This window comes from Artibeus jamaicensis, unplaced genomic scaffold, assembly GCF_021234435.1.
Source record: "Artibeus jamaicensis isolate MK-2021 breed Jamaican fruit bat unplaced genomic scaffold, CSHL_Jam_final contig_233, whole genome shotgun sequence".
Classification (NCBI taxonomy): domain Eukaryota; kingdom Metazoa; phylum Chordata; class Mammalia; order Chiroptera; family Phyllostomidae; genus Artibeus; species Artibeus jamaicensis.
The window spans coordinates 9,106,021-9,129,722 of NW_026521486.1; the positions used below are offsets into that span (position 1 = coordinate 9,106,021).

Below are 23,702 nucleotides of genomic sequence, written 5' to 3' on the forward strand. Positions count from 1 at the left end.
CGGGCGACCCTGGGAGAGAACCGCCTACAGAACCCCAGCGCCGCGGCAGGTCCCCACTGCGCTCTAAGACCGGCAGGAGTCCATGTCCCTACACACTGAGGCCACCACACAGCCAGGCTGGCCTTCCTGGGCACCTCCCCGGCAGCACACTCATCCTCAACAGCCACATTACCCCATTACAGACTAGGAAACTGAGGCACAGAAAGACTGGGTGAATCCAGCCAGTCTGACTGCAAAACCGTACCTCCTGCCCAACCACGAAGCTGCGGGGGGACAGCTGAGGCTTACACGCCTCACACAGCACTTCCCACACACACTGATCTTGCTGAACTCTCACCAGGACCAGCGAGAAACCAGCTTCATCATCTCCACAGAGCACCTGGACCACAGAAGTAAGAGCCTTGCCCAGGAGCCCGAGTGGTAGATGCAGGTCAGAAACCCAGCAGACGCCCACACAAACCCAAACACACACTTTATTATTACAACACACTCCAAAAGCTCACTTCCTGGACCTGTCTGGGCCCACTGTGCAGAGGCAGCGAGCAGTGCAGGGTGGCTCCTTCCTCCGGGACAGAGAGGAGCGCTCGAGGGCAGTTCAAGAAGACAGCAGTGGGGAGGCAGAGGCGGCGGGCTTGCTGCTGAGGGTGCGCAGGAGGCGGCTCGGGCTCACTTGAGGCGGTAGAGGACCTTGCGCTGCATGCGATGCTGGAGCTCGCCCCGCCGCAGCATGAGCTGCAGGACCTTGTGGACGGCGTGCTCTGGGTACTTCTGCAGACACAAGGCCGGATGCAGGAGCTGCTTCCCGAGGGGACCCCAGGACACCTACCAAGCCGCCCACTAGGCCCTGCAGAGCCCGCAAGGGAGCCCACGCACCCCCCACTCACAGGGAACTTTCCGCCACACCCTGTGTCCTTTGATCATGAGGGCTCACGCTTCCTGACCGCCTACCATGCACCAGGCGCTGTTCGAAGTCTTCACAAACAACTCACCCCATGGCCACAGCCACCTGTGCAGCTGGCGCTATACCCGCCCCCACTTCACAGAGGAGGAAACTGAGACACAGGACAGCCCCGTCACTCAGACTGAGGCACAGAACAGCCTGACCCCTAGAACTCCAGCTCCTGACACCTGCTATCTCAGCCTTGGCGAGCTCACCTACGGAGTGGGCGTGGCTCTCCCTGCTGCATAAAACTACTCTATGGATCAGGAGGGGATGGTGTACATGACAGAGGAGCCGAGAACAGGCCCAGGACTGTTCCTGAGACTTAAAGATGGTGACGAGTTCTCCACAGCATCTGGGAGGCCAGTGACTCTCCATGGGGTCAAGAGCACTGTCCCCAGGGACCTGCGAGGCCCACCCAGCCATCTCTGCTCATCCCCCCCCCCAAAAAAAAAGCCAGGGATGAGAGGACAAAGAGATGGGAGAGCAGGGAAAAGCCTGGGTGTGACTCCACCAGAACCTTAGCCACCTGTCCCCTCCCCCTCACAGGACTGCCCCAGGCTGAAGCAGTCCTGAGGGGAGGCACAATGGGCCCAGGTCTGGGATGAGGCACAGCCACGCCACCATGGTGTCCCATTTGCCAGACAACAGGACACCGGTGTCGGTGGATGGGAACTGGGCCATGGGCACCCTCCCCTCCCCTGTCCTGCTGGACCCAGAGAAGGCCCACCTGCTTGGTGAAGTCCTGGACGATGCTGTGCTCTGACACCTGGGAGCCAATGGCAAAGCGGCGCTTCAGCTGCTTCTCGATGCGGCTCAGCATCTCCTGGTCCTCCTGACTGGTGAAGCCCTCCACCCCTGTGGGCACGAGAAGAGAGGCGGGTGGGTGGGACAGGGTGCCAGGGGTATCAGTCAGCCCACGGCAGGAGGCTTGGGCCAAGGAGGTCTCTATCCCAAGGAAAAGCGACCAGAGCCAGAGCCAGAGCCAGAGGAGGAATTTAGAGGCAGAGGAACAGAGAGTGTTGGGGAACCAGGGGCCCAGCTGAGGACACGGCTGAAGAGACAAGGGGACAAGGTGAACACGTGGGGAAGGATACTCCAGGCGGAGGCAACGCAGGCATAGAGGCAGGAACACGCCCGCCTGGTTCAAAGCCTGGTCCTCTGGGGCGCAGCAGGCACGGCATGGGTTTTGCTTTGACTCTGGTTAGAGCAGCGGCCACTGGAGGGCTCTGCAGACACAGGAGCTGACTCCTGTCTGTGGCGAGAGGGAAGGGAGTCGCCATCAGTGCTCCGGGAGGTCTGCAGACAGGCTCAGCCTGCAGTAGGCAGGGGGCCTCAGGGCGCTTTGGCCCAGGCAGGCCCAGGGGCAGAAAGACCGTGCCTGCCTGGCAGTGACCTCAGGCCACTCAGGGAACCTCTCTGAGGGCCAGCTTTCCCAACTGCAAGCAGGAAGGACGAAGTGGTCAGCATGGCTTCCAGGGCAGGTGTGAATAAAATGAGGGAGAGGGCTTCACAGGGGGGCATTCTGCTGTCCTCCACCCACGACGAAGCTGCACCCGTTCACAACGAACTGGCCCAAGAGGGCTGTGTCTGAGGGTCTGGAGAGAAGCGCTGCCTCTCCCCACCCTGGGGAAGATGGCTGGGGGAGAAGGCAGAAAGGAAGCAAGGGCAGAAGAGCAACAACCATCCCGGGCCTGCGGCAGCCCACGGAGCCCCCGCCCACATCCCACACCCACTCACCCGACAGAGTGCCCGACAAGGCGGCATCCAGCGTGGACACCTGGAAGAGCCTCAGGGCCTCCTCCACGTCCACCTCCGTGGCGAAGGGCTGCAGCTTCATCTTGCTGAGGGCCTCGGCGATGCGCACTATGGCCTCCAGCTGCCTGTGCGGGGGCGACGGGACAACGTAGTGGCCTCAGCCCACCCCTCCTCCTCCCCCGCCCATCCTGATACCAGGTAACGCCTGCCCGAGGGAGTAAGACTGCAGGGCAGAGCACAGGCTGTCCTGAGACCTGTCACGACCCGCCTTCCTTTCCTCCTCAGTAATGAGCCCCAACCTTTACTTCAGCATGTGACACCCAGCTAAGACATTTCCTGGCCTCTCTTGCATCTAGTACGTCTGTGTGACTCAGGTGTACCCAACAAGTCCAAACATTCTGCAGGAATTCTAGGAAGTGTCCTTAAAAGGTGGGCCCTTCTTTTCCTTCCTCTCCCACTGCCTGGAACGCAGAGGTGATGGATGAGGTTCCGGCAGCCACCCTGGACCATTAGGACAGAGGTGAGTCTGAAGGAACCCAGGCTACTGATGACAGGAGCCACAACAGCTCTGGACCACTAGTCCCTCAGATACTTTTACCTGAGAGGGAAACAAACTTCCAGCTTACCTGGGCTACTTTCCTTGGGTTTTCCATTATATACGGTCAAACCTACTTCTAACTAATCAACACTGAAGGCAGGATTTCAACCAGGTAGGTCCGAGCTCTTAATCACTACTCAACCTTTTAACTCACAAGGATGAAGAGCGTCAGGAGCTGAGAAAACTGAGGTCCAGAGAAGGAAAGAAATTTCCCTGCAGTAAACACAGTGGGCCAGAGGCCAGGACCCAGGTCTCCTGACTCACAGGCCTGGGACTTCCCTCACCTCGGGCTTCCCTGCAGTGGAAGAAGCCAGACAGAATCCAGAAAAGAAGGTTCTAGGTTTTCCTGACCTTACGTAAACCAAGAAATACAAATGACCAGGGAGACCACTGTTGCCACTCCGAAAGGACCCCTCCCTGCCAAGCAGGCCTTGCCAAGGGCCTGCACTGTGTGGTTAGCAATGGCCGTGACCCCCCTGCAGGACACGCCCAGCGCAGCCCGCCGGCTCACCGCACAGTGATGGGAATGCTGGAGCGGCGCTCGCTGTCCCTCTCGTGCTGACGGGCCCCACTCCTCATGAGGATATACCGGTTCTTCAGCTTCTCTGCAGCCTCCGCTGACAGCCGGGGGCCACACCTCCTGCAGAACGGCGCGGAGCAGCTGCCATGAGGCCAGGAAGGAAACCTCCCTGCCCACTGCCGGCTTACAGTCCCACACTCCCCCAACAGATGGGACAAAGCCTTTGGAAAGATTTAAGTAAGATCTGGGCTATGAACAGGTGCCACAGAGACCAACAGTGGGAGAGAAAAACAGGTGCCTTTGCCAGAAAACAGGGGAGAAAAGTCAGGCCCATCTGCAGGGGCTGTTGACCACCCCTCTGTACTGCCAGATGACAGGTGGCTCATCATGAAGTGGGGGGGCCTCATCCGCAGTGCAGAACACCGGCAGCACCACGCAGCCCCCCCGGACGGCAGGCTCCTCGACACCGGACTGTGCCACCACCCAGCACGTCAGAGGACATGATGTGCAACGACGCCCGCTAGAGGCTGCTGCCCAGGGGCAGCGAGCCCTCGGACCCTCCCAGCTCGGGGGGGGGGGGTGGCGCACAGTGGGGATGTCCAATCGATCGGGGTCTACCCACGTCCTGCCCCTCCCACCCCCTGCAGGTTGGCTGACAGTGATTTAGGGGAAGCCTCAGATCTCCTAACCCAGCCCTCATCCTAAGGGTGAGACCAAGGTCAGGGGTACAGCCAAGACCCCTGGGGCCACGAGGAGAAGCTCAGAGCTGAGGAAGACCCAGAAATGACTGGGCCCCACACGGCCCTCCACCCCAGAGAAGGCGGTGAGTTAGGGCCCACACAACGGCAGTGTTCACCTCCCATTGAAGGGGCCCTCCAAGGCCCCTCCACCCTGGGATTTTGGCTCCAACGAGACAGCCGGGGTGTACGTCAAGAACCGTGGCACAGTGGCTAAAGCACAGCCTCTGGAGTCAGGTACCTGGGTTCAGATCCTGGCTCCATTACCTCCTCCCTGTGACCTTGGGCAAGTTACTTAACCTGTCTCAGCTTCCCTATCTATAAAATGGAACAGTAACACACCAGTCTTGTAGGTTTGGGGGCAAGGGCTACAGTTTACTGTCCATAAGATACTCAGAGTAGCACCTGGCACAGACCAATGACCCTACCTACCGCGCTATTATTGACCACCTGTACAACAACAGTAATTAAAGTCACAACTGCCACTTACTGAGTGTTTACTGGGTACAGGGCTGTGCCACACACTTACTCATGGTCTTGGGCAATCCTTACAAAGGCCCAGTAAACACCAACCTGGAAAAACAAGGCTCAAAGGTCACGGGACTGGCCTAAGGTCACATGACTGGCCTAAGGCCACGCAGTGGGGGCGGGCACATCCCAGAGCCCGTGTTCACACTAACCACACTGCCTTGCCTTCCTGAATGCCACAGGGGGAGGGCCTTTGAGACCATCTAACCCTTCACCCTCACACTGGAGACGGAGAAGCTGAGGCCGACAGCCACGGAGTGACCTGTGTAAGGTCAGAGAGCAGCAGAGCAGGTTCCGAAGAGCTAGAACTCTGGGCACAGCATCATCTCAGGCGTCCGTCACGAGGAGCGGGCCCAAGGAATGGGGTCCTCTCCCCCTCTGCAGGGGAGCCGGCAGCCCCAGCCCACGGGGCCGGCATGCAGGACTCACGCGCGGCAGTAGGCGATGAACTTCTTCAGCTTGGTCAGGTCAATCTCGCCTTCCACAGCCTGGGTCTGTGTTAGCGCACTCACGTGCAGGGTGATGACGTGTTTGGCCAGCATCTGGCAGGCAGAGGGGACCCTGGGTCAGCGGGCAGGCTCTCCCAAGCCTGGGTCCCAGTGGATATTGGGCAGGCAGGGAGAGAGCTTTCGGGACTCTGATGGATGGAATAGGGGCGGCCCCCTCCTTCCCTGGGGCTGTCAGCTGCTAAGACAACACCCTGGGCCGCCACCCAGGCAGCAGCTGCCAGAGAACTCACTCCCCACTGAGACAGCAGAGCGGCAGGCAGGAGCCCTGTCCACACCGTGACCTAGATCCCGCAGGGCCCCAACCCTCTGGCTCGTCCACTACATAAGCCACCGAGTTCCTTTCAGAAACTAACCAGAACCGGGTGAGGGTCTGTCACTTGCACGCAGGGGGAGTGAGCGATCTAACCCCAGTCACATGCATTATCACTCCCAGGAGAGACAGAACTCTGCACCCCAGTTTAACGCTCTCTGCAGTCCCCAGCTGCTGTCGCCATGGCTACTGGGGGCGGGCCTCAGCTGATGGTCAGGACTTAGGCCACACCCCTCGTCCTCCCTCCCCCAGAACCCCGGGCCTGGTTCAGGCCTGGTTGGGGCCTGGTTGGGGCCTGGTTGGAGCTAAGCCCCGTGCACCCTGCGGCCCCGACTCACCACATCCCTCTCCTCATTGTGCTCATCCTTGACAATGAAGATCATGTCAAAGCGGGACAAGATGGTGGGCATGAAGTCGATGTTGTCCTCCCCCTTCGTCTCATCCCAGCGGCCGAACACGGAGTTGGCAGCAGCCAGGACAGAGCAGCGGGAGTTGAGGGTGGTGGTGATCCCGGCCTGAGAGAGGGGAGTGAGGGGCGGTGACAGGTCGGAGAGGAGGCCCCCGCGCCTCGGCTCTCAGGCCGGGACACGCGCACACCATTCTGGGCCTGCTGCTGCGGCCACGGGCGCCTGGGCAGACAGGACTCCGCCCGGCGCTCCGGGCACCCTGGGGCACGCCGGCCCGGGCTGGGTCCTGGCCGAGCGGGCTTGCAGGGAGGCCCACGCACCTTGGCGATGGAGATGGTCTGCTGCTCCATGGCCTCATGGATCGCCACGCGGTCGTCCTCTCGCATCTGGGCGGAGGAGAGAGGCATCCGTCAGAGCAGGCGAGGGGTGGGGAGCAGTGCAGGCAGGAAAGCTACGGCACGACCACCCCAGGCCCCGGCTTCACGCCATGCCAACGGCAGGAACTGGTCACCTCTCAGCCTGGTGAGAACTGTGTGGGCTGGGCTCTCCTCTCCCCTCTCCCCAGATGTGGAAGAGAGGTCAAGCTACTTCCCACTTGCCCTGTAGTGACAGGCAGGGCACAGTATAAGTGTCTAATTCTATGCTGTCCAGGCCTAGAAGTCCACACCCCCTGCCCGGTCACCCTCACCTTGTCAAACTCATCGATACAGACGACCCCGCCGTCAGCCAGGACCATGGCTCCGCCCTCCATGATGAAGTTCCGGGACGAGGGGTCCCTCATCACCGAGGCCGTCAGGCCTGCCGCGCTGCTGCCTTTCCCAGACGTGTACACCTGGGGGGCAGCATGTGGGGGGGCAGTCAGGGCCCAGCATGGCTTCCATGCTCCGACCCCACCCACACGTCACAGCTGGCTACAGAAGACAGAACGGGATTCAGGGAGCCTGCTCTGGAGGAGGAGGTCGTCCCCACTGGGCAGTTCTAATCCATCGAGGCCCTGAGTGCCAGCTGAGCCCCTGCCACAGCCCCACGAGGCAGCCCTCAGGGGCCTGGCTCCCTGGGAGCAAGGTGAGGCCCAGAGGACAGGAGCGGCACACTTCTGGGTGCCCTCGAAACCACGACAGACTTCTGACTCCCAGGAAGAAGCTCCCCCACCCGACTCCCATGTCATCTTTGTAAAGACCTGCAGGCCCCTGAGCCCTTCAACTGCCAACTGTCAAACTGAGACATGCTTAAGCGCAAAATACACCCAGGTTTCAAACAGCACTAAAAAAGTAAAGTGTCTCCTTGGTATTTTTTATGTTAAGCTCTATGTTGAAATACTTTAAATATACATTAAACAATATCACCAGCATTAATTTCACTTTTTTTTTTTTAGATTTTATTTATCTTTAGAGGGGAAGGGAAGGAGAGAGGGAGAGAAATATCAATGTATGGTTGTTTCTCGTGTGTCCCCTGCTGGGAACTGGCCTGCGACCCAGGCATGTACCCTGACTAGGAATCAAACCTCGATCCTTTGGTTCGTAGGCCTGTGCTCAATCCACTGAGCTACACCAGCCAGGGCTCATTTCACTTTTTTAACGCAGCTACTAGAACACTTAACTCACACCCGTGGCTCACACCTGTAGCTCACACATACTTCTACGGGACAGCCTGGCACAGAGCACTTGGCACACCTCTTACCTGTCCAGAGTCCAGCCCTCCCACCCGTATGGCCTGTCCCACTGGACCTGGCAGGCATCCTTGCCCCTCTGATCTGCGGACACCCCCGTCACTCAGGGCGAGGCCATGGCCCTGCAGGCACTCATGATCAGAGCCCTGTGCGAGCACCCACTAGCGAGACACTTCGCTGTCCTGTCCGTCTCCTCGCCCGTAAGACGCGGCCCCAGCACCTGCCGCAGAGCTGAGGTGCAGAGTACACGAGTAAACCTACGTAAAGCCAGTGCCTGGCCCTTGACCTCAGCCACAACTATGCCCAGTGCCATGGTTCGCTGCACAGACAATACACTGAGGCTACGGGAGCTTGGGTGACTCGCTTAAGAGGTTTGGGCCAGGCTGAAACCCAAACCCCATCCTGCCTCCCCTCTGGTGCTCCGCCCACCACCCCAAGATCACACACACCTGCCGAGTTCCTTCCCTCTGTGCCGCCTGGCCACGACCAAGCAGGAGGAGGAAGAGATTCTGGGTGGTCCTGCCCTCAGCCTTCCTCCCTGAGGTGGCAGCCAGGGAGAGCAGCCCCTCCCCACACTCACCCCAATGGGAGAACACTTCTCCACAAACTTCAGCAGCTGGGACTTGGCCGTCCCCGGGTCCCCCAGCATGAGCAGGTTGATGTCTCCTCGGCGAGTGAGTCCGTCAGGGAGCCTAGGGGAAGATAAGCAGGTGGGCAAGGAGGGCTGGGACTCAGGCTGCTCGGAGTGGTGGGCTGGCAGCCGGCCCCCGACTATTACAGGCCTTGGAGCAAGGGGAGAGGCAGGGGCCCAGGCCTGAGTCGCGGTCACAGCCCCATGACCCCTAGCTTCACCCATGGTAACCTGCCTCCCAGGGAGGGAGGGTCAAAGGAACTGGCACTTGGGGCTGGGTGCTCACAGTGAGCTTCTGATAAACATCCCTGGTAGCTGGACAGAAGGAAAGCAGGGGAGCTGCCAGTGGGCGGTACACGCCAACAAGCACCACGCAGGCAGGCTCCCTTAGGTCTCTGCGCTTCAGTTTCCTCATCTGTAAAATGGGCACGATTGCAGATTTCTCACAGGGTTATAAAGACTGACTGGGTCTCAGACACACATCAGCCCTTAGAGAAGGGCCCGGTGCGCAGTAAGAATTCAGTAAACAGTAGCTGCTAGTACTACTTTCTAGACCTGTATTATTTTACCATCTCACTTGGTGCCCACAGGACACACAGGGTGCCCTTTGAGTGCCAGGTTTGTCATCTGTCATGTCCACATGGCTTCAGAGAGGTGGTCTCTCACGTCCACACAGAAAACAAGCAGCACAGCAGAGATTTAATCTCTTGCCTCCAGACTGCACACCCAGAGCTCTCCCCACGGTACCCGCCAGGTCCCCCACAATCCACGGAGATCAGAGACTGGTCCCCAGCCAGCTGACAAGGAGCCTGGGAGCCGGGGATGTGCCTGCGCAGCAGGCAGGGCTGAGGGTCCTGGGCAGTGAGAGCATCCGTGTCCGACCACCCGGCAGCTCTCCCACTGCGGGCTGAGTCACCGTCCCAGCCCCAGACCTGGGGGACCTGAACCTCTACCTCTTTCGGGAACCCCCGAAGAGTAGGCAGGCGATAGCCTTCTTCATGTCCATGCCCCCGAAGATGGAGGGGGCGATGCTCTTGGAAATGACCTCGTAGACGTTGGGGAGAGCAGCCAAGCGCCGAAACTCCTCCTCATCCTGCGGGGTCACGGCCCCGGCAAAGCTGCGGCCTGGGTGGGGCGAGGAGGGGGTGCATGAGAGCTGGGTGAGGGGGAACCAGTTCCAGCCCACTACCCTGGCCTGGGCCCTGCTCAGGGCATCTCAGAAGGGAGGGTCCTCAGAGTCGAGACAGCGTAAGGGTCAACACGAAGACAGAGCCCCGTTCTCCCCTCAGAGTGGGCCTTCATGGTCCAGGGTCCAGTGAGTGAGGAGAAGAGTAGGGGGGAGTCAGAGGAGCTGAGGGCCAGACTGTGGGGGCCCTTGGGGACTCCTGGGAGTCTGCCGCCTTGCTAAGAGGGGTGGAGGGTTCTCAGCCGAGGACTGACATGGTGTCTTTGGTTACGACAGCACCACTTGCCCTGACTGCTGTGCAGAAGGGGAGGGGAGGGAGCGGAGCGCAGGCCCAACAATGACACAGCAGAGACCTGGGCTTGGCCCAGGGCACAGCACAGCCTGTGGCGGGGCCAGGAAGAGCCCCACAACCAACTCACCAGAGCCATCTGTGTCCACCTGGATGCCCAGGACCCGGATGTAGGAGCTGCGGATGCCCACACCCACCCTGTCTCGGCCCCTGCTGGAGGACAGGCCAAACTTCTTAATGGAGTAGATGCCCATGATGGTGACCCTGTTCCCGGGGACGACCTTGTCACACAGGTACCTGAGAGGATGATGGCGGAGAAGGGGAGAAGCAGGTGAGGGCCAGGTGGAGACAGTGTTCCGACTCCACCCACCTCATCTCCCGGCCCAGCCTGGCGTTTCTCCCGGAGCCTCACACCTGAGCTGGTTCCAAATCTCCCCACCCCCACGGTGCCCCTCCCCTCCTCGAAGGGGGATGCTGACAATCCTGGTCACGGTGGTGGCCCGCCCCTCCCGCTGCCGCTGCCTTCACAGGCGCACACTCTGCTGCTTGGGGCTGGAGGGGAGGCCCAGTGCCGGCCCACCCGAGCCCTCAGAAGCCCCATCTCAACACGTATGATTGTCTGTTCGCTACGCTGCACACCTGACACTAATACAAAATAACACCGAACGTAAAGCTGAAGATGTAAAAAGCAAAAATGAAACAAAAATAAAAAACAAAAGGCTCCATCTTCTTGGCTGTCGGCCTTGCCCCCTTCGCCGCCTCCAGGGAAGCCTGCCTTACTCAGCCCCTAGCCCCCAGCAAGCGCCACTGTCCATTCCTGCCCCCTCACAGCTCCGCAAGCTCGGCCAAGTCCTTTGGCCTCTGGACTTTCTCCTCCTCTTTTGAAAAAGATGTTGAAACAAGGAAGCTGAGTCCCTCCAGCCAGAGTCAGCGTGGCGTGGAGGAAATGCAGGGACGTGTACCCGCACGCTGCCGCTTAGGAGCTGCGTGACTGCAGGGGTCGCTGCCACTCGGAGCCTGGGGGCACGCTAACTCTTTATCTGACCCCTCAGCCGTAGTGGGATCAGGCACGGTAACAGACACGAAGTGCTTCTTCATATGCCAGAGACTGTCACTGTTAACGCTGGACTCCGTGAGTCCTCTTTTCCTGTACCCCACTGAAGCTTTGTGGGTCACAGACTGCGTGGAGGAAATCTAATATATAGTGAACACTTAGCTTGTGTAAGAAACCGAGCTCAACTCCTGACACGCATTTTCCAGTTTAAATCTCACAGCAGCCCGATGAGAGATTCGGGGTGTCAGGACTGATCCCCGTTTTACTGATAAGAAAACTGAGGCCCAGCAAGCTTAGGCTACTTGCTCAAGAGTCTGACTTCTACACATTCTACCGCCCCTGAAGCAGCTAATGAAACCTGCGGGTCTGCGCCAGGGAGAAACTGACAACCCCTGAACACCAGTGCGGGCCCGGCTCAGAACCCCAGCCACCACCTCCAAGACGTCTGCCCACACCACCGCGAGGGGACCAGGCCTCGACTCGGCCCCCTCTCCCTCCTTCCAGTTGCTCAAGGAAGACTCTTCACAGTGGCAGGGGGCAGGCTGAGACAAGGCCCCCCCCAGCAGCTGGAGGGAGATCTGGCAGTGCCCCCTGGAGCCTCCCAGCACTAAGAGGGCGGGACAGTGTCTCCCCGGAAAAACGCAGGCTCCAAGCTCCTCCACTCAGAGTCGGTGACATGCTCTCGATCTGCAAAACGGGGGCTGATGTGCCCCAGCAGGTGATGGGAAGACAAAACTACGGGAAGTGCCAGGCACACAGCAGGAGTCCCCTAACCAGCCATCTCTCATCCCTCACCACGCTGGACAGTCCACGCCAGCACCAGTTTAGGGACAGCCAGAGACACCCGTCCTCGCGGGTGCCGCCCCAGCCCCTGCCCACCTCACCTGTCGCAGTAGAGCTGCATGTGTCTGGGCATCTCACCGTGGGGCACTGCGTCAGGCAGCTCCTGCAGCTTCAGGGTCTGGAAGTCCACGCACTTGCACTTGTCAGGCATGATGAAGTACGGGTCCAGCGGGCACTTAGGGCGCCCGGCCTGCTCCCTGCACCGGGGAAGAAAGGGTCACCAGAGCTACCCTGAGAAGCCAGAGCCCCAGGAGCCCCTACGAGGAGTCAGCCACCAGGAGTGATGGAGGCGTGGCAAGCAGCACATCAAGGGTCTCCATTAGCTGGGAAAGGCCCTGAAAGGGCGGGTCTGTGGGGACCGGACACTACATCAGCAGTACAGAGACCGGCTCCAGGCCAGGCTCTTCCATGAACTGGCTGGGAGGCAGACATGTCACTCCCAGCCTCTCACAGGGTCTCGGTGTCCCCACAGGGAAAGAGGGGCCAGAGTGCCAATGATCTTACTAAACCCCCACTCAAGTCCACGATCCCTGAGGGTCTGGGCATGTTGAGACTATCTGCCAGGAGCGTGCTCAGTGTATTCCTGGAACAAGAGCGGGGCAGCAAGGCTGGGCCTGGAGGGGGAGAGAGGCCGGACAGAGCAGGGAACAGAGTGTCGAGGGCGATGCAGGGCACAGCGTGGCCTTGACTTTGGGTCAGACGGAGACGACCACAGCACCTGCAGCATGGGGTCGCCTGACTTGGCTGGAGAAGTGACTGGGGGACGGGGGTTGACACAGGGGTCAGGGAGGAGGCTTTGCATGGCTGCAGGAGAGAGATAACAACAGCACGGAGCCACGCCAAAGGCAGCAGGATTGGTCCGAGTCTTTAACACAGACTTACAGGCACAGCCAAAAGGACTCCTGTGTATTTGGATGCAAAACGGAAACAAACACCATGAGACCAAGGACTTGGACCTGGACATTTGAAGCCACGGTGTCTCCCTTTGGGGGCAGGTGGGGGCTGTGCAGGCAGCTGTGGGCATGGGGCGGGATCAGTTCCGTGTGGGACATGGGACCAATTCTAATCTGGGAATTGGGCAGCCTGGCAGACAGCCAAATCTGAGTCCGAGTGTCCTCTGCATGTGGACCACATCTAAAACTCTTAAGGTGTCACCTGGAGGACACAGAAAAAAGAGGGGGGGCTGGGCCCTGCCTGGGGCACTGCGACGCTTGGGTAAGAAGCTGAAGGCAACAGCGCAGGAGGCCAAGAAAGAGCAGCCAGGGAGGCAGAGTGGGGCCTTTAGACAGGCGCTCAGTGGCGGTTCTCTGTGAGGGGCCAGACAGGAAGTATTTTCAAGACCGAGAGCCCACACGCTCTGGCTTGGCAGTGCGAACGTGGCCACAGGCACGAACCAGTGAGTGACTGTGCCCCTGGGGCCTTTGGATCCAGCCCAGCGCGCCAGTCTGCTCGGGAAGACTCCAGATAGACTCGTTTTTCTGAACTGCTTTCCCCTCCCGACCCTGGGCTCCCCACAGGGGCCGTCCAGGTATCCTGGTGGGGCAGAACTCACCACTGCAGAGGGACCCCACGGTTCAGAGCCCCGACCCCCAGTGTGTCAGTGCTGTGCCTCTCCCACTGGGCACTGCCTGCCCAGCCCCTCCCTGCTGCAGCGTCCCCATCCTGCACATCTCCACTCGGGTCACCTCCTCACAGCCCCTGGAGGCCGCTCAAGACCCACTCACGTGTTGCACTTCCTGGGCAGGGCGTAGCCCTCCAGGCCGGGCCGCATGGCGATGTTGGTGAGGGTGTTGCGGCAGCTCCGGCACTGGATGGAGATGCGGGTGGCCTTGGCGCGGACCCCGGACGCCGAGATGATGATGCCGGGGACCTTCACCAGGTGCGACATCATGTCCGACTGTAAGGGAAGCGTCGGAGGGCGGCTGGTTAAAGGGAGCCAGGCACACATGAGATTATGCGCCAGAGTCTTTTTTTAATGAGCACTAAACTATTTAGGGGTAAAATGCCATGTTTGTGACTTACTTTAAAAATGCTTTACCAAAAAAATGAAAGCAAGGCAAAATATTAATCACTATTAAGTCTAGGTGAAGATACATGGGACCCATTACACTAGTCTACCTTTTTGTAATATTTTACAATAAAAAACAAGAAAAGTTTCTTCCATTATCTTTTCTCCCCCAGCCCCAGTAGTTTTTCCTGGACAGACAGGCAGGCAGCAGGTTCATGCTGATGCCCTTCCCTCCGAAGCCCAGCGCTGGGGAGAAACACAGAAAGGAGGCCAGTTCCCCTTGGTAACCAAGGCCAGAGCCGCACGCACCTGCCTTGGCCCACGGGGAGACGGGCTGTTCAAACCACCAGAGAGCATGTTTTTTGGAAAACAATCTACAGAGCTGCAGGGATCCTGGCACTGCAGAATTTCAGAGCTCGAAAGGACTGGGGCGCCCTGGCCCGGGCCTCTAAGGCGCCCCTGACAAGAGCCCTGTCCAGAGCAGCCTGTCCTCTTGCTACAGAAAATCCATCGCCCAGAGCAGGCCATTCGATGTGTTTGCCAGTGAGTCTGAGAACAGAAAGCTTGCCCCTGGCTAGAGCTGAGGTGGCCTCTCTGATGAAACAGCTGGCCCGCAGAGCAAGCCTAACACCACTTCCAAGAACAGGGAAACCATCTGAACTCAGTTTTGTTCTGAACATGGTCCTGGAGCCCTCCCCTGCTGCTGAGAATCCCTGCTACTGGGAATAAAGAAGAAGCCGACAGGCTCCACAGCCTCCGGAGTCCACGACCTTGCTTCTGGAGCAGACCTGCCATCATGCTAACCAAGTAAGGCCCCACAGGGACCCCCAGAGCTGTAGGACTGCAGGGATTGGAGCAAAGCCCAGAGCAGGGCCTGTGGGTGCGGTGCACGATGAGAAGCGCTATCAGCCCAACAGGGGATACCAAGACCCCACTATAGCATTCAGCAAGCACAGGCACAGGCTTCTTCTCATGTGATGGAACTATCGCCCTGACACCCCTTCCTCCTCACTGCTCTCAGGCTTCCACTCCTGCCTCTTTTATAAATTCTCCTTCCACACAGCAGCCAGAGGGACCTTTCAAAATGCAATCAGTCTGTTGTTCTACATAACCCACCCCCGGTTTCCTACTGTGATTCAAAACTCAAGCTCCTTTCTATAGCTGGAAAGGCCTGGCCTCTGGCCTCTCCACCCCTTTCTTCCCATCCTTTCCCCAACCTTCGCTCCCTGGGGTCTGGTTCTTCCTGTTGCTGGAAACATACCATGGCCTCCAAGTGAAGCCTTTGCACCTGCTTCTCCCTGAGCCTGGGCTGCGCCTCCCTCGGGCTGTCACACTGCCCTCAGACCCGCTCCAACAGCCCTGCCCCGGAAGCCTGCTCCGACTGCCACCGCCTCCCTCTGCGCAGTCACTCTGCCCCCGATTTCTTTTTGTGACTCCTGTCCCAGCACCTGGAGTCATCTCAATGCTCCACGCCTGTTTCTCTCTGCAAGCTCCCTGGGAAAGAGGCCCTGCCTGTCTGCAGTGAGGGTCTAGCCCAGCACCTACGGTACCGCAGCCACTTGGCAAGTACTTGCTGCATAAATGGATGAATGGCTGGATGACAGACAGGCTCTGCCAACCTCTCCTGCTTCCTCGTTACACTGTAGCCGTGCCGGCTGGCTTTCACCATGGCCACAGACGCCCCATGCCCTTCTCACCAGCTGTGCACCCCAACCCATCCCAACGCTCTGCCCCAGCTGCTCGTTCTCATCCTCTGATCTCCACTCCGTGTCGCCTCCTCAAAGAAGCCATCTCCACCTTTCCCAGAGGCCCCCACACCTTCTTGTCACCCTCATTAATTTCTGCCACTGCATTGACGACCACCTAAAAACAATCCTGGGGGCTGTTCATTAGCTTCCTCAGCCTCCCCTGGGGGGGGGGGGATACCCTCTGTGAGGACAGGGAGCTTGTCCTTCAGTTCACGGTTGTTTCTCCAGGACCTGACTTGATGCTCTGCCCACAGGACCTCAGGAGACACCTGTCCCGCGGGTTAGTTCTGCCCAGGCTGCCCGCCTCCAAAGCCCCTCTGCACCATGCAGCAGCCACTGCTGCCCTCCAACCCGCCTCTAAGCAAACCCACCTTCAGGCTACGAATGCTGGACGGGCTGGCGTCCGACTTGAGCATGACCTGGATGTCCTGAAGTGCCTCCTCCCCAGTGGGCCGGGGTCGGGTCACCTCGTCGGCCACCTCCTTGGCAGCTTCCTCCAGCTGATGAGGAGAAAGGAGCAGGCTGTCAGTGATGGGAGCAGGGCGGGCCCTGAGGGGCGCAGGAACGGGGTCCCACTCACCAGCTGCAAATGTTCAGTAGGCTGCTTGTACAAGAAGTCGGCCAGGTCCTCGTCAAAGCTGGCCAGGTCCTCCATCTCCACCTCGATCCAGTACTCCCCCAGGTTGTAATGCCGCTTGAGCTCATCCCTGCAGTGGGCAGGCGGCAGGGTGCAGGTGGGGCCGAGCGCAGGGAAGAGGAAGCCGACACTGGCTGAGGCGCGCTGCACCCTGAACGTGCCCTCCCCGTCACCAGCACCGCCCCACCGCTTCCCTCCCCAGACACACTCGGAACTGCAGACGCATGCCCCACAGAAAGCTCCGTGGAAGGATGTCTCAGCACCCAGACAGGGTTCTGACACAGGTCAGTTGGAGGCTCTCACTGCACAGCGGTTCTTGTTTCAGAGCTCCCTGGGGCCTTTCACTCTCTCTGGGGGGGCTGACAAAGCACACACTTCAGAGCTTGGGGACCGAAGGCAGCAGACACCGTGTCTGTCTTGTCATCCATCCACCAGACTATTTACAGAGCATCCATGGGACTATCGTCCCAAAAACACATTTGGGGACCACAGACCTACACAGAGTCCTCTCCCCTTCTACCTTATGCCTGGGAACCACGCAAAATGGCCAGCCTCGCCCAGAGAGCCCTCACTGTGACGGGCCGCCCGAACATCTGCCTGTGCAACTGTTGTGTGGGCCTCTTCCCACACAACTCTTCTGTCAGCTCCAGGGTCACCTTGAACTTCGGCTCCTCTGGAGACCTCCCCTAACTCCGCTTTTACATTCCTCTGAAGGCACTTTCACCAAGTAATGATTTGTTGGTCTCTGTGCCCCGCTCCCACTGACTGCTTGAGGGCAAGTGGGACCAACCATTTCCTGTTGTGTTCAGCCCAGTGCCAGGCACCCAGGAGGGCCAATTTGGCTGGTGCATGAGTTAGCGGAGGCAGGAACAGCTACGCCCATTTTACTGACCAAGAAACACGCAGGACCAGAGAGACTGTCACTCAGACGTCACTCCACCGGAGCCTGGACCTGCAAACCCCCATTCCCCGAGTTTGAAGAGCCAGCGATGGCATGCTATGGTATCACAGGCTGCACAATGGCTGGGCACAGGGACCTTGCCCAACGTGTTCAGTGCTGCAGCCCAGCACCGGGAACAGCGCCTGGCAGGCGGCAGGAGCTGAGTCGGAATGAATGAATGAGTGAGTGAGGAAAATCACAACTCCCCTCTTCACCTACAGCACCCACAGAGAACTTTCGTTTCCCAGGTATCTGACGTGGAGTGTCAGATAACAATAAAAAGACACAGGAATGAGATCTGGTAAAAAGAACCAAAGGGCCCAAGTGGCTCCAGCTGGGTTGATCGACTCAACAAGTGACTCACTCGAAAGTTAACTGCAGGTATGACATACACAAAACCATATCCCACCACGTGCGGGGGTCTGATGAGGCACCACTGGGACCCAAATCCCTAGAACGGGACAGGCTCCTTCGCCTCCCCTCCAGTTTCCCCATCTGTGTCCCGACCAAGACACCAAAAGGCTCTCGGCCCAGGTGTGTGCGCAGCTCCTCAAGCAGAGGGGGCTGCAGGCGCCTGTCCCCTCCCTCCCGCTCCAGCCCGCACCTGTATTTGAAGGTGAAGCCGGTGCGGTCGGTGCCCACTCGGTACTGCCGCAGGAACTCCTTAAAGCGCCTCTGCAGCTGCGACTTGCGGGCCTTGCCCTCATCGGCCGCGGCGTCTCCCCCGAAGCTGTCACTGTAGAAAATGCCCGGGTCGTCGAAGCCCGACATGACTGCACCTGGTGCGGCGACAAAGGGCTGGAGCGGACTGGTGACAGCGCGCGGCCTCCCCTCGCCCGGGCCTCGGCTCCGAGCGCGGGGCAGGGTGTCCCGCTCCCACTCCCGGATCCCGACCCCAGTCCTCCCGGGCCAAACCCCTGGCCACCCTTACTGCACGCCCAGAGGCAGACGCCTGCCGACGCCCCACGGAGCCGGCTCCCGCGCCCCCACTCGTCAGTCCCACCGGGCTCACCTCTCTCTTCCGGCACTCCACTGACCGACCCGGAGACACGAGCAACCCACAAGCCCCGCCGCCGAGTTTCGCGGGAAAAAAGAGACGCCGCGTTCGGACGCTGCGGCAGCTGTGTCCCTATTGGTTTGCTTGGGCCCCGCGGCCAGTAATTGGACCGTTCTGGGCCCTGGAGTCGGCCTCTTGGAGCGGCATTCAAAGCTCATTGGTTTTGGGTCTCATGACGTCAGGCTTCCTGGCCTCCATCCGGACTCCATTTTGCGTGCCAGGAAATTTGGCGCGAAATTTCTGGTGTTAGGGAGGAGGGGAGGAGGGGAGGGGCGGGGCCCGGAGCAAAGATGGCGGAGGGGCGGGCTTTCGGGTCCAGGGTAGGCGGGGTTGTGCCGAGCCGTCTGTAGTCTTCGCTTCTTAAGCCTTTCTGAAAGTCTCGTAAGAAAAGGACCTCTTTTGGGGCCGTGGGGTGAAAGGCAAGGGTTCAGAAGGTATAGGTCCCATGGGAGCTGGGAGGCCACCTGCAGGCCGGCTATGTGTTCTCACCGTTAACACACTTCCAAAAGCCGGACAGTCAGTCATCAGGCAGAAGTCACCTCTGGTCTCCCTAACGCATGTCGTCCCAAACTTGGAACTCGACGTTTTCATAGACCCCGAGATGCTTGGGGTGGGGGGGTGGGGGGTGGGGGGGGAGGGGAGTTACAGTGAAGACCTAAAATTATTTGGAAATGTTTAAAATTTGCGAGAACTCACGATCAGATTCCCCAACTAGCTGGAAAAATGGTTAAGGTTTGGCAAAAATCGACGCATGCTCAAGCAGCAGCAAGGACTGCAAAATCTCCCTGCTTCTTCAATCCCAACCCCGACACGAAATGGAAAAAAAGTTTCATTCCCTTTTCCAGCTTCACACAAACGTATGCTGATATTTACAGGGAGTGTTTAAAATGTGTATTTTTACAGTGTAAAAACTGAGATAGCAAATGAGTGTGAAACTGGCTCTTATTAATACCTCATGGAAGTCTCTCTGAATGGGCACATAGATGCGACTCAGACAAGCTACTATGTTTCATACTAAGAATACAATACAAGTTATTCAGCCATTTCCTGGTTGGTAGATTTCAAGGTTTCTCTCCCTTCTCCTCCCTCCCTTCCTGTTTTTGCCAAGGCAAACAATGACTCCTCATGCCCTTCCACAGGACAGGAAACCCACGGCACCCGGTCTCCCACGTCGGCGCTCCTGGAGCTCATTGCACTTCGGAACCTCCCAGGGAGCTTGTCACAAACAGGATTGCAGACTCCGGCCCTGGGTGTTCAAAATCAGGGCCTCCCCAGGGTGGGTGGCCCAGGGTCCTGATGCCACAGGCAGAGACTGGTGTTGGGACAGTGCGGGGGGGGGGGGGGGGGGGGGCACCCACGGGGGGGGGGTCGTTGTTTTGTTCTCATCTTGCCAGAGAACAAAAGGAGATTTGGAGTAACTTGTCCAAGGTCCCAGGCTGAGTGGCAAAGCCAGGACCAGGGACGAAGGACCTCCTGACTCCCAGCCCTCTGAACCAGTTGTCTAAGGAACCACCTTGTCTCCTGGGTTCCCACACATACCTGCAAGTAAAGGACTTTTGCTTCCCCAGACTGGGAGGCGGCATTTTAGTTTTTAAATATTTTTTAAAAACTAAAATGGTATTCTTGCCCTGGCTGGTATAGCTCAGTGGATTGAGCGCAGGCCTGGGAGCAGAGGATCGAGGTTCAATTCCCAGTTGGGGCACATGCCTGGGTTGCAGGCCAGTTACCTGCAGGCTATTTCCCAGCAGGGGAAGCACTAGAGGCAACCGTACATTGATGTTTCTCTCCCTCTCTTCTTCCCCTCTAAAGATAAATAAATAAAATCTTAAAACATAAAATAAAAATAAAATGCTATTCTTTATTTCTTTTTAGACAGAGGGGAAGAGAGGATTAGGAGAGAAATATCAATGTGTGGTTGCCTTTCACATGCCCCAACTGGGGAACTGGACTGCAACCCAGGCATGTGTCCTGACTGGGAATTGAACCAGGGACTCTTTGGTTCACAGGCCGGCACTCAATCCACTGAGCCACACCAGCCAGGGCAGGAGGCTGTACTTTTAATATTGCAGTGGTTTTCGGGACTTAGAGGAAAGACTTGGGTTAGGGATGGAGCTGAACAGGCCTGGATGTCCTTCCTCACCCTCAGAGAGGGTGACACCCCTCACAGATGTGCTGTGAGAATTATATGATGTGACATCAGTGAGGTGACTTGCAGTACAACCACCACTTAGCAAGAACACAACACCCACATCACCGGTGTTTCGTAACAGGAGATGATAATGTACAATGGTGGCATTTTCCATGCATCTATCTCATTTGCTTCTCAAGACAGGCGGGCAAGGTGGGCCTCGCTGCAAGAAGGAACAGAACCGGGCCCTCAGAGAGGTTAACAACTAACCTTTCAACGGCAGAGCTACAGAGTAGCAGGGATTTCAACCCAGGAATCGCACGGGTGGACTCATGGTCGTATCAAGCAGGGGTCACCACACAGATTCACCCACCGTCTGCTTGAAGCTCAGCCCTACCAAGCCATTCTCAGAACAGAACACAACATCCAAACCAGCTCTGGCCATCCGCACCTTCACCCCTTCTCCCCACCACCCAAGAAACAAATGAGGAAAAAGGTCAGTTCCCCAAGCGTCACAGAGCCCAAGAAAAATGCTTCAAGTTACTACCAGGAAATGCAGTTTATTGTTTTACACACAAGTTAGAGACCAAGGCCACAGTGCTGTTAAAAATGATCTCCCTCAGCACCGAACCAACTCCCCAAACCCTCCCCAACCCCGCTATAAAAACAGCAGAACACAACAAAATACCACGGGCAGGCTAAGCTGGGAACAATATGGTCCCAACAAAACAAGACAAACACAAGACACATCATCTTGGCACATGTGCGTGAAAATCACCACTGGCCACGGGGAACAGAGGGGTCAAGGCACGTCCACCAGGAGACAGCAAGCCCAGGGCGTCTAGAGGGTCCGGACAGTTGCTCCTTCTGGCCACGTCCTCTGGGCTCTGCTGCAGGAACAAGGGAGGCGACGCTCTGAGGGCCGGGCAGGACCCCTCGCCCCACTCTGGAAGTCCAAGTCACTGGCTGGGTGTGCTTTTTGGTTGGGGAGATGCCACAGACTCCTTCTTCCTTGCCAGAGAGAGGGGGATGTGGGGTGGGCGGGGGTGGGGGCGAGCTGGTAGCTCCCACTGCCCACGGGAAGGAAGCCAGCTAAGAGACTCTCCCTCTGCAGAAAGAGGGCTCTCCGCTGGACAGAGTCCGCGGCCGCAGGAACCAACACAGGTGCATTCATATGGCGTAAAGGCCCACGGCAACCGTTGCCACCAGAAAGCTGAGCGTGAGAACCCATCGGAGGAGGGGCGCCTGGGAAAGGACACTGGGCTGGGCCTTCCCTCTGGGAGTCTCCGGGGGAGTCAAGTCTGAAAGAGAAAGGAGGTCAGTGTCAACAACAGGTGGATAGAAGTGGGGCATCGGACTTCACAGAAAAAAAACACAGCAGAGGGGCCTCGGCAGTCTCTGGTGAAGTCCCACTCAATGCCAAGATTCTGCTAGAACACAAACAGGGAGGCGCTCTAGCCACTGCTTGACTACCTCCAAAGACAGGGAGCTTACTCCTTTACTACAGCTCCAAGCTGTGTACTGGTCCGTGTTCAGCCAGCCCACACTGGGAGGCCATGCCCTCCAGGGGGACTCCAGGGGACCACACTTTGAGACCCGCTGCAGTAAGGCAATGTCGACTCATCCCACCAGACAGCCGATCCCATCAGGACTGGCCACGCTCCAGGACTCCCAGACACAGTCCCAACAGACGGGCCCCCATGGTCCTGGCACACGTGGGAAAGCCACAGGGCAGGTGGGTGACGGTGGCACCAAGCAGGCGGTGACCGTCACCTCTCCACTCGCCCTCACTCCCTAAACCACATTCCTGCTCACAGGGGCCAGGCCTGGGAGGGTCTCTCCTCTGCACACTTAGGTCTTTCTGGAAGTTTCCCAGCCATTCTCTCAGCACAGCCACTGCCTCCACACCTCTCTCCCAAGGCTCACGAGGGAGGGGCTGACACAAAAACAAGGCCCAGAGCAGGGCAACAGCTAGAAATGGCCCCAGATGCCCTGCCCCACATCAGCAATCATTAAACGAACCAAATTAAAGAGGAAAGGCTTCACCCCAGACTTCCCGGGTCCTCTGTGTGCACATTGACACAGAACTAACTCGACCGCCCTCGGTTTTAGAGATGGGGAAACTGAGGTAGGGAGCGGTCACACACTGAAGGGTGAGGCCTCATGCCTTCTGCCTGCACCCCACTTCTCACTTAAAACATTCGGGAGCCCTGGCTGGTGTGGCTCAGTGGATTGAGCACCAGCCTGCAAACCAAGGGGTCACTGGTTCGATTCCCAGTCAGGACACATGCCTGGACTGCAGGCCAGGTCCCCAGGAGGGGGCCCATGAGAGGCAACCACACATTGATGTTTGCCTCTTTCTCCTTCCCTTCCTCTCTGTCTAAAAACAAATAAATTTTAAAAAATAAATAAAACTTTCAGGAGACAGAAGAGCCAAGAGATACCGGAGCCAGCCAGCTGGGCCAGGTGGCCCTCCCACGGACCCTCACCTTGTGTCCCACTGCCAGCCCGCCGGCGGAGTCCCTGTGCCTGCGAGGGGCGCTGGTCCTCAGCTTTCCGGGTCAGCAGCTCCTGCAACTCCTCAAACAGCTGAAAGAGAGAAGACGCACAGGCTGTCTCAGGGAGGGGTGGTGCCAGGCGCCAGCTGACAGTGGGATTTGAAGTCTTGTCATGAAGTAGGTGGGACGTGACAAAACACGTCAGAAAAATACTGACCGCTCGTGCACCCTTCACCCCGTGTAAGAAATGAGAAGTTGTGAGTGCACTGGACTCGCCCACCTGCACTCCCCCAAGTGCTCCTCAGTGACACAGGGGTTACAGTCACCATGCCCGCCCTTCACGTCCCTCTGCAGAGCAGTTTCGGGAGTGGTGCCCGAGCCCATGCAGCCTCTGTAGCCTGTCCTCAATGACACAGGGAGGCATGTGTCAGAGCACACATTAGCCGGGGTCTGTGACAAGGGAGCCACAGCCTCCAGAGGGTTAAGTGCCTGGACCCAGGGGTCAGAGGCAAAAGCCAGTCCTCCAGCGGGACTCTGGACCCAAATCCCATCTGTCTTTGACACCTCTCTGAAAGACTGATTTTCTCAGAGGATCCACCGACCACATTTGGTTTGTTGTCACCTAGGGGACTACAAGGGAGGGGGCACCGCTCCGTAACTACTGCAGGGAACGGGGGGAGCCAGGAGGCTGTGAGCGGGAGCCCCAG

At 58.4% G+C, this 23,702-nt stretch overlaps 2 protein-coding genes across 3 annotated transcripts in view; both read right to left on the reverse strand.

Annotated features, from left to right (window-relative positions):
- Positions 1 to 453: 453 nt before the first annotated feature.
- Positions 454 to 18,450, reverse strand: MCM5 (minichromosome maintenance complex component 5). Its single transcript, XM_037160538.2, has 17 exons — positions 18,325 to 18,450; positions 17,917 to 18,091; positions 16,316 to 16,442; positions 16,107 to 16,235; positions 13,704 to 13,876; positions 12,021 to 12,176; positions 10,213 to 10,379; positions 9,561 to 9,732; positions 8,557 to 8,668; positions 6,996 to 7,139; positions 6,628 to 6,693; positions 6,239 to 6,415; positions 5,511 to 5,623; positions 3,808 to 3,936; positions 2,681 to 2,823; positions 1,671 to 1,798; positions 454 to 768 (listed from the first exon to the last, which is right to left on the reverse strand). Exons 2-17 carry the CDS (start codon positions 18,081 to 18,083, stop codon positions 667 to 669), a joined length of 2,205 nt encoding a protein of 734 aa, XP_037016433.1. The 5' UTR covers positions 18,084 to 18,091; positions 18,325 to 18,450; the 3' UTR covers positions 454 to 666.
- Positions 18,451 to 21,041: 2,591 nt separating this feature from the next.
- The window catches only part of HMOX1 (heme oxygenase 1), a 38,475-nt gene continuing 35,814 nt past the window's right edge, over positions 21,042 to 23,702 (reverse strand). For both annotated transcript variants that reach the window (XM_053662255.1, XM_037160537.2), the window contains 2 exons: positions 22,987 to 23,086; positions 21,042 to 21,798 (listed from right to left, as the gene is read on the reverse strand). In XM_053662255.1, the coding sequence (XP_053518230.1) occupies positions 21,668 to 21,798; positions 22,987 to 23,086 (231 nt within the window). In that variant the 3' untranslated portion in view covers positions 21,042 to 21,667. The remainder of the gene's footprint in view (positions 21,799 to 22,986; positions 23,087 to 23,702) is intronic.